The sequence below is a fragment of the Octopus bimaculoides genome, chromosome 19 (assembly GCF_046866305.1).
Source record: "Octopus bimaculoides isolate indiv1 chromosome 19, ASM4686630v1, whole genome shotgun sequence".
Classification (NCBI taxonomy): domain Eukaryota; kingdom Metazoa; phylum Mollusca; class Cephalopoda; order Octopoda; family Octopodidae; genus Octopus; species Octopus bimaculoides.
The window spans coordinates 41,647,878-41,667,877 of record NC_142946.1 but is presented as its reverse complement, the minus strand read 5'-3'; the positions used below and the strand labels follow the sequence as shown (position 1 = coordinate 41,667,877).

Below are 20,000 nucleotides of genomic sequence, written 5' to 3'. Positions count from 1 at the left end.
ACACGTTTATACAGACATATCCACATACATGTGTATATATACACACAAATGCGCGCGCATATATACATATACACAATCAAACATGCATACACATACATACGCACACATTTTATGCCCACGCGCACAAAAGCCATATCTTCAGCTTAGCAATCAGTAACAAGGAACAGAAACAAAAGCGTCATTTCTTCTTCCTGAGAGATATCCAATAGAAAAGATGTGTCTGCTGCCGTATAATATTGATATCAACATCAAACAAAATCATTGTTAAAGAAGGGAAGAAAGCCGATAACGAAAAACGAGGTCCGGAGCGGCCATTTGCTTCAAAGGAACTTTTTCTCCGAAAATCAGTCCGATTGTGCTTCTATTGTCATTGTTTCTCTCTCTCTCTCTCTCTTTTTTTTTCTTGCGTATATCTCTGTTTTGCCGTATATCGTCTATTTTTCTCTATGTAATTGAATATCTGTCTAATCGTTTGTCTGTGCACGCATGTATATATATATATGTATATATATATATATATATATATATATGTATATATATATATATATATATGTGTGTGTGTGTGTCTGCGTTTGTATGTATATGTGAATATGTGTGTGTGTTTCTGCATGTGTATGTATATGTTTGTTGTGCAACTGTCAATTTATCCTGTTGTCTATCTTTCTCTCTCTACCTCCGTTTATCTATCTATCTATCTATCTATCTATCTATCTATCTGTCTGTCTATTGTAGCATCAGTAGCTCGAGCAGTTTTATTAGCAATAGTAATATTGGCTTCAACTTTTACCACAAGGCCGGCAATTTCGGTGAGACGGAGCAGGTCGTTTACAATGATCCCTAGTGTTCAACTAGACATTATTTTATCGACACCAAAAGGATGAAAGGCAAAGTCGACCCCGGCGGAATTTTAATCCAGAACGTAAAGACGGACGAAATGCCGTTAAGCATTTTTTCCGACACGCTAACAATTTTGTTCGCTCTCTACCTTTTAGCAGCAATGGTAATATTAATTAGAGCAATAGTAGCTGTTTTGTTGTTTTAGAAGTAGTAATAATATAGTTGATCTTTCATTATTATTATTATTATTATTATTATCATTATTATTATTATTATTATTATTATTAAGGCTGCAAGCTGGCAGAATCGTTCGTAGGTCGGGCAAAATGCTTAGCGGCATTTCCTCCGTCTCTACGTTCTGAGTTCAAATTTCACCGAGGTTGACTTTGCTTTTCAGCCTCTCGGGTTCGATAAAATAAGTACCAGTTGAATATTGGAGTTGATGAAACCGACTTATCCTCTCCCTTTTAATTGCTGGCCTTCTGCCAAAATTTGAACTGAAACCCTAACGACGGACGAAATACTGCTTAGCATTTTGACCGGCGTACTAGCGATTTTGCTATTTCTCTGCCGTATTTGGCACCAATATCAACCTGAATTGCAGCTTTACTTGGACTCATAAATGCTACGTCACATTACACTTTCAATCTCAGGCATCTGAAATCTAAGAGTAGCAGATTGCTACAAAATATCTAACAAACAAAAGCAACAGCGAAACCCCTTGGAGCCCAAAGATGCAACGGAAAATTCAGATTATTTCGCATTTCTGTGGACATCAGACATGTGATGAGCAGTTCTCCGAAAATGTCATGAAAGTACTACCTCCCAATGCAACATGGTATTGTCACTAACGCAATATACAATGCCGTCTCAAAGACAAGATTGTCCTGAGATTGGTAAAGAGGAACCACCTGTTACTGAATGCATACATAAACTCCAACACAAGAAATATCGGTGGAGCAAGTGCAAGCATAGCAAGTAGAATATAATTCGAGACAGAAGCATATGTGCCATCATAGATCTCAGCTATGTTGTTGATGTGAATAGCTCTTCGTAAATCGAAGAGTAAGAAAGTAAATATGTTTCGAAGTCCCCAGTTGTATATTCTGATTATAAATTTACGTGTATACCAGTAATAATTGATGCACTACGACATTTGCCTAAGTGAAAATGTTAATTCTAGAAAAAAAAAAAAGAAAGCAACAAGTGAACGGGTACATTGAAAATATATTCAGTAAGCGGAACAGTAAAAGTATGCAAAACTTTTCTGAAGTTCAACCGATGACATTGTTTTAATTATCTACATTCCAGTTTTGTATCTTTGTTCGAAACCAGTTTTTTTCTTACTGGAAGATTTCAAATAATTGGAATATGAAGGGAACACACGCACGCACGCACACACATTATAGCGGCAGAATTTACAGTGTTCAACGGCCCAGAGTATATATAAACATACACACATGCACTCGTATACACACACACGATATACAACTGAGTGTACTGAAACTGAATGAAGGTGAAACGAATAAAAGAAGACCAAGTAAAACGCAAAAAGGAAACAGAACGAAGCTTAAAACGAAAGCATAAAGAATTATCCAGTAGAGGCGTAAACAAAATTGGTCAAAAATATACGCTTGCGCACACACACACGTGTATGTATGTATATGTGTGTGCAGGTATGTATATCTATTGCTCTATTCTTTCAAAGACACAGACTCCTGTATAATGGAAGTGGTGAAAGATGACGTTGCTTCACCATTCAAAGTTCATACAGACTAGGTTTCGAATTCAACAAACAACACCACTTCAAAGGCGTATTATATACAAGTTATAAGGAAAAAACGAATTAATCGAACTTCTTATCATTTGGCAAAATCGTATATGATGTATATATATATATATATATATATATATGTGTGTGTGTGTGTGTGTGTGTATGTGTGTGTGTGTGTGTGTGTGTGTGTGTGTGTGTGTGTGTGTGTGTGTATGTGGAAAGAGAGGGAGGGGGTAGGAGAGAGATTGGAGAAATTTCTTTAGGAAGATTCCATATTCTTGAAATCAGTCTTTTCAAGTTTTTGGCAAAGAAAAACCAGTTCAACAACAAGAAAGCGTTGAATCTGCCACCAACAGAAGAAAAGGACAAAGATAGGAAGATAGGAAGAAGCAACTTGATTGGTCGACTGACTGACCGATCGACCAGTTGGTAGGAATAGTTCTAGGGTTGGCTGGCTGGGTCGGTGGTTATCATGTTGATTTTCTTGTGAAAGAAAGATTGTGAAAATAAACTCTGTCTCTGTCTGTCTGTCTCTCTCTCTCTCTCTCTCTCTCTCTCTCTCTCTCTCTCTCTCTCTCTCTCTCTCTCTCTCTATATATATATATATATATATATATATATATATATATATATATATATATATATATATATTTATATATATATATGAGAGAGAGAGATGTAGATAGGTAGATAACCCGGAGTCGTATATAGATGTTATATTTCTCTTCGGTATGCATAACAGTTGAAAAATACTGGGAAATATATTCTGCAGATTAATCACATGCCAAAACAGGAGATTGGAAGCATTTTTGGGGTGGCGATGGGTATTATTAATCCACCATTACACGAATTTCATTTGTTAATAGGATTAACAAAATTGTACATGTAGAATAATTCTTATAAAAAAATTTCTAAGTTCTAGCTAGCCCTGTAAAACATTTGGCAATGTAAGCTACTGTATAATGTTCTCCGAACTAAATACGTATTGCTTTTACTTTCTTCTATATTGTGCCTTCATTTCAGGATGTTTCCGTGGCCTGAACACAGACAATAAAACTGCAGAGAAATAATGGAGGAAGTTGATAGACTTACTTGCACCATGATATCAATACTCAGGTGTCTCCGTTTTTCATAATCGAGCTTTTGGTTAAGTGTGATTAATGGAGTCCCGGGTAAATTGATTGAGAAGTATTCCTGGAAAAAATGCAAAAAATATATAAAGTAATATAACATTATATATATATATATATATATATATATATATATATATATATATATATATATATATATATTGGATTACAAAGCATATAACGCTATAAGCATGCACCGCTGTAGATAACTACGCGTAAATACTAGGTTAAAAACCATTAGCAACACATACATATATATATATATAGTTTCTATGTAAGCACACATACACAAAAAATGTTCTACTTGTCTGACTCAACTCTTGGAATTACACTTACGTTTTCTCCATTTGTTTGGTACCTATGTACTCACACACACTGAATTTCAAGCTACAACTCTCGTTTCTTTTTCTGTGCTCATTCATTCGCCTAGTGCTAAATGTCAATGACAACAGCAATAACAACGCTCACGACCGGTAGCCCCCTTTTCATTATATATTCTATGAATTACCCCCCCCCCCCCCCGTCATTACCAGACGTCTGCCACCGAGGACCCCAGGTAGCGCGAAAGCACGTGACCTCCTAGTCCTGGCGGCCGTGGCAGACGGGTCTCGTCTGTCAAGATATAAATACGGGCGCTTTTATGCACCATGACTCTATAACAGAACTTCTTTTATGGTAACTCATGCAGTATTCTGTCATCTAACACAGCATCAACGTTAGGTTGGACATACAGCTTGCCTTTGGGTATTCATACTGTTTTTGTCGCCATTAATTATACTTTAACTATAGTTTGGTAGAACTATGTTTTTTCTAAACAGGCTTTTGGAGGATTCTTTTACTGACTTACTGCTACTGTATATCTCTCTTTGAGTGATTTAGAAATACAATACAATATGATATATATATATATATATATATATATATATATATATATATATATACCAGTATCATGGTTTCTAATAAGATGGTTGTGTCCCTTGTCTCAGAGGCGAACGTCCAATCAGCTGAGAGATTATATTCATTCAAATATTCTGACTGAGTAGTTATAGGCCTGTAGACTCTGTGACAATTGTCGTAAATGCTCGTTTGTGATAGTCGTGTATAAGAGAACGTGTAAGACACACAGCAACGGAAACGGCTGGAATTAAACATCCTCCCTGAACAATAAGAGACTGCATTTGTTATAATCGCAAGAACATGCAATGCACTTCGATATGTGTATAGATTTCAAATTAAATTTACCACCACCACCACCACCACCACCACCACCACCACCACCACCACCACTACTACTACTACTACTACTACTACTGCTGCTGCTGCTGCTGCTGCTGCTGCTGCTGCTACTACTACTACTACTACTCTATCTCTCAGTCTCCTCACAGTAGAAACACCTTTATTCTAAAAAGAATACGTTCACTTTATGCCTCGGTAGTTTTCCTTTTCCTGCGGAAATGTTCATTATAGCCCCTAGCATTTTAACCACTTCGTACAGAAGAGGTCCTCAAAGATCGAAATAGTTATCTTATACGGATGATTAGGATTCTATGATGTAAAGCAAATTTAAACGAACGAAAATTTAATCAAATAAATGCATGAAGATATTTTTATTCCTTTCATTGACGTAAAACAATCGTAGTAACACGGATTCTACTAAGAGAATTCTCTTCCTTGTCAAACAAGTTAGAAATAAATATTTATTTTTTCGACATTTGCGAAAGTTGGGCAATAATATTTGGAAGGTTTTGTTGAAGACTCGGTAGTAGAAATAGAGACTGGTGTTGACTTGCCAAAGAATTAGTGGATGTTTTAAGTCATTTTAATTCGTATATTTGTTGGTGTAGATTAAAGGAAATACGAAGTGAGAGTTTGGGCCTTATAAAATATTCTCATCACTTGGTTTATAGAAAGAATCTTAAAACAAAAGTCACCCTTGTGTTAATTTCGTTGAAATGTTTGCATCTAATATAAGTTGCTGCTTCACAGAGTTTCCCATGTGGGGATTTAAGAGGGACAGTGATACAATTTTCTTCTCGCGTGTTTATTTAAACAAAACAAAAATTGAATATAATGTTTTCTTTTGGGAATCAAATACATCTCAGAAACTGTTGCAGATGATAATTTAACCAAAATTTTCGCGTTCTAATTTTATATTCTGTTGATTTAATTAGAATAAAGATTCGCAAACAATCGAAGGTGGAACTTCAATGAAATAACAACTTGCCTGTCAAACAATCTCAAATGGTAACAACATTGATTCATTAACTCAAACAACTGATCTACTCTGAAGCCTCAGAGGCCCCAAAAGCCAAGCCTGAACGAGTCTCCACCTGACTACCACCTCTGCTAAAAGTAATAGTAACATTTTTTCCAATCTTATCAACTTTACTGCATGAAAAAATTCACCAAACACGGAATACAAGCTACATGTGAAGGAATGTCTTCTTTATACACCAATAATATATTTGAGTTGTACGACAGGCTTCTTTCAGTTTCCGTCTACCAAATCTACTCACAAGGCTTTTGTCGGCCGGAGGCTATAGAAGACACCTGCCACGCAGTGGGACTGAACTCGGAACCATGTGGTTGGTAAGCATGCTGCTTAGCACACAACCACTCCTGCGGCTATACTAAATACACAGGCGAACAGAAAACAGGAAATCACCGTTCGCTTGTTTATTTAGTATATGTTCGTTTGTTTATTTCCTACATTTTTTATTATCTATATATATAAAAATGAGAATGTGTGTCTGTCTGTCTGTCTGTCTGTCTGTGTGAATCCCTAAAACTCGAGAACTACGCAACCAATTTCATTCAAATTTTACACATGCCTTACTTAGGGTTCCAGTTGTGTTTTAGTCAAAAAAAAAATTTAACTTCTTCCAGAGTTCGAGCCTACAGCAACATAATATCTCCTCCACTATTTAAGTATTACGTGTCAAAAGTGAAACAAAAACACTCATGTCAAATATTTTCACTTTAAAAATGAAACTATTCTACTAACTGAAACAATCACATTTCGATACTGTAATGACAGATACTTTGAGAGAGAGAGAGAAAGAGAGAAAGAGACAGAGAGAGAAAAAGAGAAAGAGAGAGAGAGAAAGAGAGATAGAGAGAGAGAGAGATGTATATGTATACATATACATGTATATGTACACGTATATGCATAGATATATATAGAGAGATATAGATCTATATGCATACATGTATATGTATACACATGTGTAGATGTATATATATATAGATGTACATGTAATATGTACACATATATACATATATATACATGCATACAGATATCTATACATATATACACCCATCACACAAACACACACATTAGTCATTTGTTTTCTTATCCAAAACTACGTCAAAAGTACTGAACGAATCTTTATGAAATTTGGAAATTATATTCTATGTATAACGGCCATAACTCCCATGAAAATTCATATATTTTTGATGTTGATGAAATTTTAACCCGAACATAACAGATGAGCGTTATTTGTAATTCAACGGTACAACAGTGTAAGACTACCCTTTCAGATATACTTTCATTGTGATTTCTGCAATGTGGTGCATAAATTGTCAAGTAAATGAGACGCATCTTTGCCTCCACTGATTCACTTGCAAAGTGTTGAGTAAAATTATTTCGTTGCAGACCTCCTTTGGGTCTTTTTATTATCACTACGACACACATAGTCCCCAGTTGGTAACATTGATTTCAAGGCCCTCCTAGACGAGAGACTGGCATTCCACTTAATGTCTATGTTCCATGCTGGCATGGATTGGAGAGTTATTAATGTAGAAATATGGTATCGTAGCTACTAACAGTTGAGGGTTGCGTAGTCTAGACGGCGTTTTTAGATTTCATTATTCTCTTTAACTCGGGCAAAGCCGGGTATTTCTGCTAGTATATATATAAATATGTCATATTTTCCGTTTGTTGTCTTTTTATTTAATCGTGAAAATATTATGTACGTAACCCACGCATTCCTTAATTTTTTACACACACACACACACACACACACACACACATATATATATATAAAAAGATTCTTTTACTTGTTTCAGTCATTTGACTGCGGCTATGCTGGGGCACCAGCTTGAAGGGATTTAGTTGAATAAATCGACCCCGTAACTTATTTCTTATGCGTAGAACTTATTCTATTTTCTGTTTTACCGAACCGCTAAGTTACGGGGATGTAAACGCATCATCACCGGTTGTCAAACGGTGATGGGGGCAACAAACACAAACACACACATATATACGGGCTTCTTTCAGTTTCCGTCTACCAAATCCACACGTAAGGCTTTGGTCGACCTAAGGCGAAAGTAGAAGACGCTTGCCCAAAGTGCTACACAGTGGGACCGAACCCCAAACCATGTGGCTGGCAAACAAAGTTTTTAGCACATAGCCATGCCTATATATAATTTAATGTACACCGTATTAAAATAAGGACTACTAATTGCTCCATGGTGGAGGCACATGGCCTAGTGATTAATCAGACCGGGCGATGTGTGTGTTTATGAGCGAAACACCTAAGCTCCAAGCGGCTCCGGCAGAAGGTAATAGTGAACTTCTGCTGACTCTTACGCCACAACTTTCTCTCACTCTTTCCTCCTGCATCTAGTAGCTCACCTGCGACGGACAGGTGTCGCATCCAGGTGGGGGACCCATACGCCAATGGAATCGGGAAACCGACCCTTTATCAGCCAGGCATGGCTCCAGAAGGAACAAACAACAGTTGCTTCATGATCCAGAACGTGAATATTACTTGGAGACATTAGGCAAGTTTCAAAAACCTGCCTAACCAGTGATATACTGTGGTCCATGCAACCAGCTGTACTCTCCCCAAAACAAGAAAGTTGAAATTTGTAAGCATTGTACAAATGTTAGAGATGAACCGCAGTTAAAATACTTGGTGTAGTTTTTGATGTAATTTGTTAGTAATTGAAGAGGTACAAATATATCCTCCAAACCGGAAACCAAATTACATGACAAACAATACTACATCCGATCACTCACCTCATTACCTACTAGCGTGTTTTTTTCTTTTCCATTGCAGCTTAATGACAAACACATATCCATGCATCCACAAACACTATTAAACATTGTTCAAGACAGACATCTACAATGTCCGATATCATTACTGCAGGCGGACAGTCGTACAACTCTTTATATATATATATATATGAGTGTGTGTGTGTGTGTGTAAATATATATTCTTTTATGCGTTTCAGCCCAAAGGCTGTAGCCATGCTGGAGCACTGCTAAGATTATCACCTTTGTAATGGCCATTGTTTTATATATATATATATATATATATATACACGCACACATATGCGTACATATAATACAGGCACGTCCACGCATATATTTTCACCTCCATATACATATATAAAGGGTTAATTCGTTAAAGTGTCTGTTTTGGACAAATACCAGGCGTATTTAACGAACTGTGGAATAACACTGGAAATGATCTAATGACACACACACACACACACACACACACACACATCTTTCTATCAAAGCTACACAACCTATCGTTATGTTGAAGTCTATTACATTGGGAATCGACATCTTTGTACAACTATCTTCTGCAATATGGGTAAATTGAAAACTACGCATATACACCCCACACGTATCTGAGCAGAAAAACATGTACATATACATATCTACTATAATATATGCATACACATGCATAGACACGAACGCATAGAACTAGAATTTGAAGTATTTTATATATATATATATATATGTATAAGTACACGTATATATACATAGTAACATACATGTATATACATACACACAAGTAAATGCCGACAGAATTAATTCCATATACACAGTTTAATATGCTCATACGAATCTACGCAGGGATGCATAGAGATATATGTAAAAATACTCAAGCCTAAAATACCCATATATACCCATATATACACATGAATAAGGTCACAGGTAGTAAACCTAATCACTAAAATATATCTCGAAATCCAAGTGAAAGAGGAAATCATCTCCAATGTATTTAAGTCAGGAAATATAAACAAGTGATTTTAACATTTTAAACTATTTTTTACCGAGATCAAATCCCACCGAGAATCAATTTTGCCTTCAGTTTTCCTTCTCGGCAACAATAAACATAATATCTATCAAATGCCGAGATCGATTCTTTGTTTGTTTCTTTGTTTATTTAATTTCTTCCAATCCTTCCCTACCCCCCACTCTCTCTCATTATCTCCCGTGTTTCTTTAGCAAGGATTCCGGTAACGATGTGCCTAAATCTACGATTACTGTGGGCCCTGGGGAGAAGCAATGGTGTCTGTTTCAACGTGGTTCTCCAAATGATGAAGATTTGTCTTTCTCTCCACTCCATCTCTGTCTACTTCTCTCTCTTGCTTATGCTATCGCCAAGTGTCCTAAATCTAAAAGAAGAGGCCTTGTTGGAATAACACTCAATCTTGAGCTCTGGACAGAAGTTCGATGTTCTGTTTCAACTGGGTCTCCAAATAATGGAGATATATCTTTCTCTCCACCACCTCTCACTCACTCTCTCTGTCTTGCTCTCTCTCTTTTCCAGTATGTTACGCAGCCTAAACCCTTACCCAACCAAGAGGTTCCAATGTCAGGTGATGTGACCCGTTGGTCGGAGTACAATATTCTCGTATCAAAAGGAAAAACTGCGGCAGAAGCCTGCACTTTCTCCATGACTATAACGCAAGTGAAAAAATTGCCTTAAACTTTTTAAGTCAGAATCGTGGTAGCGTTGAAGAAAAAGTTTGGCGGAATTCGTTCCAGTTATTTAACATTACGATTTTGATCCTACTTTCTTTTATTCAGCCAATATGTACCGAGGATTACATTATGCGACGTAAACTTCGTTTTGTAAGAGTGTAAGTGACGAGTGATTCGAGTAAGATTTAGCAATCATTTCAAGCGGATCGAATAACTACATTTGTAGACACCATTTTTAGTTCACTCCAATCCTCGCTATGTTTTGACACTCCATACTAACAGAACTGCAAACCAATTCGTTCGAAGAGAAATTACGGCTACGTTGTTTCTAATGAGCAGCAAACGGTGGCGACACCTCGAGTGCTGTGTCCAAGAGATCAGTAATCAAGGCTAGTGAAGAGGTTTCGAATGGCTCCTGTGGCAAAGAACTACTGAAAGTGTTTTGTGCTGGACATATATTTACTAACAGAATGTAATATGAAAGTAAACTTACATGGTCTTTGTCTGGCAATATGCTGAACCTCATGTTGTCTCCGTTATCTCCATCAGTGGCTACCACTCCGCAGTCTATCGTGCTGCCAATTTCTGTGTCCTGAAATACAGAGATATAAATATATATAATTATATATAAACACATATATATTTACTATTATTAATGGGCAGAAGTTACACCGTGATGCAAGGACTGAGTGTTTCGAGCCTTTTAGCACAAGTGCATCGGCGATTCTTTCTCAGCGCAAATACTGCAGTATTGCGTCTTTCTGCAGTTTTCCTGAACGAATAATGCTTCTGTTGTTAATAAAATACATGCATACATAACAATTAAGTAGACAATAAGAATTTACAGACATACAAAAACACACACGTATTTACACACATATGTATATATATGTATGTGTGTGCGGAGATAGGTTTGGTGCAATGAATATGATGAATGAAACTCAGGACATATATGTTATTAATATTAATCGCAAAAATATTCGCGCATCGCTCTTTGATTCCTGCCAAGCGCCAAACTATCGGCCCTTGAGGAACTGTGTAATAATAATAATAATAATAATAATAATAATGATGTTTTCTACTATAGGCACAAGGTTTGAAATTTGAGGGAGAGAGATAATCGATTATATCGACCCCCCCCCCCACCCGTACTCAACTGCTACGTATTTTATTGACACCGAAAGGATACAAGGCACAGACGACTTCGCGGGGATAAGAACTCAGAATGTAAGGACGAAATTCCGCTCACCATTTTGCTTGGTGTGTTAACGATTCCGCTAGTTCACCTCCTCGTCGCCTTAATAATAATTTCAAATCCTGGTACAAGGCCAACAAGTTTGGGAGAAGGGAAAGTGGTTTACATCGATCCCAGTGGGCGTCCGAATTCCTATATATCACGAGATTTCGATTTACTGGACATCATCACTAGGAGGCGTCCAGCATACCTGGAAAATCCCGCTGCTACGATCTGTGTGCTTTTATTAACCAAGTGCCTATATGAGAGGATTTCTCTCATATAAGTGTTCTAACATGATATTCACGTTGAGTTTTATATATTAATTACTTTCTGGTACTAATTCTGCTGCGATTAATCTCTCTCTCTCTCTCTCTCTCTCTCTCTCTCTCTCTCTCTCTCTCTCTCTCTCTCTCTCTCTCTCTCTCTCTATATATATATATATATATATATATATATATATATATATATATATATATATTTATATATATGTACACGAGAGGCTTCTTTCAGTTTCCGTATACAAAACCCCTTCACTAGATTTTGGTCGGACCGAGGCTATAGTAGAAGACACTTGTCCAAGGTACCACGTAGTGGGCTGAACCCGGAACCTTGTGGTTGGGAAGCAAGCTTCTTACCACACAGTCATTCCTGCTCCTCTCTTTACATATATATATATATATATATATATATATATATATATATTGCATACACACATACATGTGCATTTCTCTGTGTGTGTAATATACACGACATTTGGATACATGAAAGTGAATACATACTAACATTTATTTCTAGTCTAATTCATATATAATTCGCCAAACGACGCGAGCACACACATGTGGTCACATTCCACACACTTGCAGTAACACTAATAAAGTTCTACCTTCATCATTTCCTCAAAAGAAATCCCATGAATTTCATTCTCTCATTTAATTAAACAAATCAAATCTGTTTCCCTGTCAAGTCTGAAGATTTCATTTCGAAAGAACGAAAGCAGCGGCGGTGACGGCAGCTGCAGAATATAATGAGCAAAATAATGGAAAAGAAAATCACCGCATCGTATGCGTGAATGTGTTTGTGTGTGAACGTGGGCTTATGAATGTGTGAGTGGCAAATTAGCTTGCTGCGCATTACTATATTAACAAATATGGAAGATATATATATTTATATATATATATATATATATATATATATATATATATATATATATATATATATATATATATATATGCGTATAAAATCTAGGAAATTTAACACATATACGTATATGTGTAAACAACATAATATACGGCTCATATATGCATATAAGACGTATGTATGTATATATATATATGTATATGTAGGTGTTTATATATGTATGCGTATTTATAAATATGTATATATATATATATATATATATATATATATATATGTATATATATATATATATATATGTATGTATATATATATATATATATATATATGTATATATATATTTTGGCATGCATACGTACATACATACAAGCATACACACACACACACACACATATATATATATATATATATATATATATATATATATATATATATATATATGCTACTAATAGTTTCATGTTATTGTGATACTTGAGCAGAAGTATTTACAAAATACGCCATTTATCTTAAAGCAATCTTTCAGGCTCTGTCTATGTGTTTTATATACAAGGACGCTGGAAAGTAAGAAAACAAGAAGAAACGTAGAAAAAACGTGAAGAAAGCAGGTGGAAAAAATAGTACGGGAAAGAAGAAACGAAATCAAGAACAGGTCCTCGTCCACCTTGATTGCAGAAAGCTCATTAAATACAACTGATTTTGAACCAAATAACAGAAAATGTGTCTAAGTCTGCGAGACAGCAACTCAGTCCGGCGAGGTTGGTACCCTCCAATTTAGTAAGAGAGACCTATGTGTCTACAACTGTTGATGTGTCTTGTTGGATTCGAAGAAGAATATGAGATCTTTCTGCTACGAATAAGTGGCATTTCTTAGATCCATTAAAATATGGCTTGTACTTCTCCACTTAATTGTATGTGGTGTGGAACTCCTCTCCAAATTCCATATATGGCTAAACCAACTTTGTTGCATTACTTTTATCATTCGGTCATTTTAAGTGACACACTACACAACTGCACTCTGGGTGTAACAGGCAGGAACTGACGCAGCCTACCGGCGCGAAAATGTTTTTTGAAGGCCCCCATTATAACATCAAACACCGTATCTCTTAAGAACACCTCACATACACACACCACCAACGGACAAACATAGCGTTTCTCCATACACACACAGTGACCTTAGTCTTTAGACGTTCATCAGCCAAAATTCTTTTCAATTCCATACACAACTGTAGACTATATATATATATATATATATATATATATATATGCCAGGTCAAATTAACCGCGTACCCTCTCTCTAAAAGATTTTCTGACAATATTAAGATTTATAAAATGCTCCATATAATTTCGTTAATTAAACATCTGCTCGTTTCCATTCACGTAATCCTTCGACTTAAAACCTGTTGCATCAATAAGCTTCTTTCACCTCCATTCCTTTCATTTATTCCATTATCTTCACACCGTCTCTGAAACAGGGCTTTTGTGCTATTTCTTTGCCTAATTTATTATTATCCTTTTTTCTTTTCATTTTTCTCTTTTCCTTCTTTCCTGCTACTCTTCTTTTCTTCTTTATTTCATTCTTTCCCCTTTGTAATCGCTTTCCTTGCATAAATCTTGCCTAGCTTGCTTAGTTTTATCTTTGTATCTATCCATTTGGCAATGTTTTTGTCTTTTCTTTTATTTCTATTTTTTGCTTTAATCTTTGGATTGCAACCATGATGGTGTCTAACCTTGAAAGGATTTCAGGTGAACACGTCCATCTCTGTACTTATTTCACTAGTCTAGTATTTAATCCATCAGTTTTGTTTGCCGAACGTCTAATTCATGGGGATGTACACAAAACGACACTGGTTATGAAGCGGTTGTGGGACGGACACACACATACAAAGGTACGAAAATGACGGGCCCCCACACAGTTTCTGTCCACCAAATTCACTCATAAGGCATTGATTGTCCCAGAGCTATTGTAGAAGGTAATTCTCCAAGGCTTCACAAAGTGGGACTGAACCCTAAACCACGTGTCTGCGCTCATCTTTCTCTCTCCCTCTCTCTCTCTCTCTATATATATATATCTTCAAACATTCATGCTTAAATACAAGCTACCGCAGGCATACGTACATGATTCCATCCATCCATAAACAAAATGACTGCATATGCAAGATGGCAGTAGAAAAATAAGCATATACATCAACCATGTGCTCCAGATTAAAGAGAACAACTTTCTACGCGTGAGTAGTGCGTTCCCTCAAAAATGCATCTCACAAGTTGACCTTCCATGCATTGCCTAGCGTAGATCGTCAAAACCTGGTAGCGAAATCTTCACGAAATGTTATATGCCTGAATATGTTTCCCATACAGCGGAAGATATTTATAACATTGACACAAAATATAGCTTGTTTTGGACTCGTCACTGTTACATCACGTCACATTCTTTTGTAAACGAAGACATAAAAATTGCTACAAAGTTACGGTTTAACAAAACGAGACAAGGAAACCTATAAAACCTGACCGAAAATGGCAATTGTGTTATATTTCTGGGCAAGATATTACATTGGTGAACTATTACAAACCAGTGTCAAAATGTTATAATGCTACCTTCCAATGCAGAATGATATGTTGTTGCTAAAACAATATACAATGATATCAGTACGAAAGACTCGCCTGAGATAACTGCAGAGAATATCTTTGTTATTGAACATCTACATAAGGGATATTGTTAAAATATTCCCCTGAAAGATTCCTCCAAGTTTAAATATAACCGATTTGTTATGGTCGTTTGGGACTAGAAAAAGAAATTATGTAAAATGATTGAGGTCAGATGCCAGGCTACCGTGAATATTTCTCAGAAAATCAGTTGCGAACGGGATATTTACAGACAACTGCTTCGGAGCCCACAAAATTCGCAACGAAAATACGAATATATACACACACTACGATTTATACATATCTCTCCCCCTCTATCTATCTATCTATCTTGATATATATATATATATATATATATAGTGTTGGTATACCAGGCTACCTTAGTAGATATTAACTGGCAACCTCAGAATTCTGAGATTTACAGACTAAGATGGTGGCCAACTAACGCACAATTCACGAACGCCATCAGTTAAATCGAACAGTAAAAATAGGCAACAAGTTTTCTAAAGGTCAACATTTTGCGCATTTATTATCCACATTCCAACAATGGAGCTTCATTTCCTTTTTTAGAATCCAGTCCTTCCTAATAAGGAGAATTCAAATGGCAAAAGCCGTATATTTTGTGTGTATATATATATATATATATATATATATATATATATATATATATATATATATATATATATATATATACATATATATATATATATATATATATATATATATAATATACACACACATAATTACATATACTCATTCATTCATACTTCTGTGCATCCATTCATTCACATATATCTACCTACAAACATAAATGCATATGTTCATATTATATATTGCATCGGAAACAAGCAACGTTTGTCTCCGATGTTATAAATATTTTCAAAGAATTATTCCAGGACAAGATTTGTCTGTCCTTCTACATATTGTAACATTGAATCCACCATAATTTATTTTTACAGCAATGCAGTGGTTATGTGCTACGATGTACAACAGCTAGTGATATCAATATAACTTATATTTTCTTTGTGGATGATCTAAAGATCTACGCTAGAAATATTTACAGCTGGGTCTAATAATAACTTATTCAGCTGATATTGGAATGGAATTTAGTCAGAAGATATGAACATTTTTATATTTGTACTTGCGGGCATTCAGAGGCTTGGGTTTCGTTTAACAAATCGACCTCTGTATTATTTTTTAAACCCAGGTACCTATTCCCTTGGTGTCTTTTAACGAATTGCGAAATTACGGGGAGACAAACAAACCAACACCATTTTTCAATATTATTAATGGCAATAATTTTGTACTTTGTTATTTGTCATGGGAACTTCCAATTTACATTTTTGAAAACAATACACCAAGCAATACAGAAAATATCGAAATAATAATAATAATAATTTCGGCGCAAGGCCAGTAATTCCGACGGATGTGTGTGTGTGTGTGGGGGGGGGGGTAGTCCATTACATCGACCCTAGTGTCCAATTGTTACTTAATTTATCGATCTTGAAAGAATGAAAGGTAAAGTCGACCTGAGCAGAATTTGAACTCAGATCACATCGACCCCAGTGCTCAACTGGTAATTCTTTTATCGTTTCCAATTGGATGAAATGCAAAGTGGACCTCGTCGGAATTTGAACTCAGAACGTAAGGACGGACGAAATGCTGCTAAGCATTCTGACCGGCGTGCTAACGATTCTGCCAGCTTTCCTAAGAAATCATTAGAAACATAGCCCTCAATACATCATTAAACCCTTGACTTAACACCATTTGTGAAATTGTGCGACTGCGTAACTACACACATATATCGGAGTTTACTGTGGAAATAAGAGAGAATAAGAAAACTTAAAAGACCAAAGACAAGCTGATCTGTGCTCGGTAATAGTGAAAGTGCAAAGAAAATAGATTTGAAGAATAACGTTGAGGATGGAGATTCTTGACTACGGCACATTGCTACAAATTAGAGCGCGAGAATAATCTATTACATTAAATCTCGGCGTGTGGTGGTTTTGGTTTGTTGGCTCCAGAAGCTTTGCAAAGTAGGAATATTACGGTGGTATTCTAGCCCAGAACAAAAGCGTGTATAATGGCTATCGATATGCAACCAAATAACTTTGGTAGTATAGCATAAATCCCAAGATATTGGTATATGTATAATATTATCGATCAAGGAGAATCAGAAATTTAAAACGTGTGCGAAGGGCGTGTTGAAGGTGATGATGGTGAGATTTACATAAAGGGACGTAACCAAATAACTTCAATGTTAATGGCTTTTTGCCAATGTAAGAAAATGTCCTCATCTCAAAATCATCACCACTATCATCACTGTCACCAGCAGGATGATGATGATGATGATGATGATCGTCATCATCTCCATCACATTCATCGTCATCAACTGAAATACCAGTATCATGATGATGATGATCACCACCAACAACATCGTTACCACCAGCACCAGCATCCCCGTCACCACCTTGATCATGATCGATATATGAAGATATTAAATTCTAGGATTCTGAGATGGACAAAAAAATAAGGGAAAAAAAAACTCCAGAAAATTGATTTAAGATGAAACAATTGTTGAAACAAATAAGAGAAAGGATAAAGAGAGAGATGGTAGGGGGAGCGGAGAGAGGGAGAGAGAGATGAGTAGCAGAGTGCAAGAGGAAAGAGATGAGAAGTTAAGACGTGAGAGTATCAAGGGCTGGAATATCTGACAGCAGATTTATCAATGTCAAATAAAAAGAAAGAAATATAAGAAAATATTCTCATACACAGAGAAGCTTATACACAAATATACACACATATATACAGAGAAAGACATATACCCGTACGGTCACACACACACAAGCGTAATGAAGAGAAAAATACAAGGAATAATTAAAGTAATTCTACATAAAATGTAGTCCAAAAGCAATGCAGCATTTAAACTCTTTTTTTTATTTTGCTCGAAAATCTGATGGATCTTCGGGACATTATATTACACACATTTATATGTGTGCATGTGGGAATGGTAGTTAGTTCAAGAGAGAACTGAGAGAATCTAATAATTTTCTTCAAATGCTGAATTAATGAGCAAAAATGTTATTTGTGATTATGGGGGATTAACCTCCGTTAAGGAAGGGGCATACAGAGTAAAGACAATATCGGTTTGGAAAAGAAATTACGCGTATGATAGGGAGGAAATACAGAAAAAATTGTTTCTCCTCAAACTTTGCACTTTGTGTTTATACGAGGCTGGAAGGGAACGTTGGGTTTCTCAGTTCCGTAACGGATGCTTTTCAAACTGTCTGCATTTGCTAAACGTTTCTGAACTGGTGTTTAAATAAAAGTTTTAAAGAACATACCACACTCTATAGGTCCAATTTTCCATACTTCAGTTCTTCAAGATTTTTTTATTACCTATATATTTAAAGGCGGGTATATAATTATGTAATTGTTTAAATTTTCCTTCAGTCATTCCTTTGTAATGATTATGTTTTCCTACTGGCCCGGCATCTAACAGTAATAAATTATTGATTCAAAGCTGCACAATTTGTCTAGAGTCCATGTATTCGGTATCACGCCTGAGCATGACATTAATTTTGATGTGTGTGTGTATGCATACGTTTGTACGTGCGATAATTTGTCTTTCATGTTTATAGTGAATCTATTGCTAATTATAAGGTTGTTTGCATCTATGCTTACATCTTATATTGAATGTAAAATATAATACGGCCAGAAACATCTTAACATTAATAGTAAGAAATAGCGGAGAGAGATAAACCTGAGTAGATTCTAAAGCCGTATTTTTCTTTATCTTCGAACATTGAATATCAGTGACTGAATTGCCCTCGCGGACATGGTCGGAAGATAAGGGTTGTTAAAGAGCCAGAAATATGTGTGGGGGTCCGTTTGATGGAAGCACTGGGTAGATATAGTGTTTTGAGGCCTTCTTCCATAAGAGGGATTTTTTCCATGTTAACTGTAGTGAATTTGCCTTCAGAAGTTAAAATATGCCACATATTTTAACTAGCCTAAATTTCCTTTCTTCCTTATCAATGCTTCAGTATGTATGTGTGTGTGTGTGTGTGTGTGTGTGTAAAACTGGGGTGCTGTGTGATTGTTTTCCTCTATTTCTATTTCGTTTTCTCTGTGCAGAAAGATCCGCACTGAACCAGCGGTTCATTCCAACTGTGACATTCTAGCTCTATTTAGTTATCATATTTGCTCTTTGCTTTTTTTGCTCAGAGACCATAAATTGTTTCTGTTTGAGAGATATTTGACTGCTATGTCTTGCAGGTCTAGTGACAACATTGGTACTTCGTAGGTGACATGATTATATCACCAGTTCCATCCAGTGATTAAATATCAGCGAGTTACTGCTGCAGGCTGGTTACATTTGTGGTTGTTCTCTCCTACAGATCAGAAATATCTGTGTTATCGGAACGAAATATATTCATTTCGTATTCAAGATAACCAACGTATACATACACCACCTTATTCTAATAAATTTAGACGAAAAATTTAAGACAAACCGAGGAT

At 36.0% G+C, this 20,000-nt stretch overlaps 1 protein-coding gene across 17 annotated transcripts in view; it reads right to left on the bottom strand.

Annotated features, from left to right (window-relative positions):
- Positions 1 to 20,000, bottom strand: part of LOC106873992 (protocadherin-15-like) — a 717,162-nt gene that overhangs the window by 215,339 nt on the left and 481,823 nt on the right. For all 17 annotated transcript variants that reach the window (XM_089337514.1, XM_089337513.1, XM_089337507.1 and 14 more), the window contains 2 exons: positions 10,962 to 11,060; positions 3,704 to 3,805 (listed from right to left, as the gene is read on the bottom strand). In XM_089337514.1, coding sequence (XP_089193640.1) covers positions 3,704 to 3,805; positions 10,962 to 11,060 — 201 coding nt within the window. The remainder of the gene's footprint in view (positions 1 to 3,703; positions 3,806 to 10,961; positions 11,061 to 20,000) is intronic.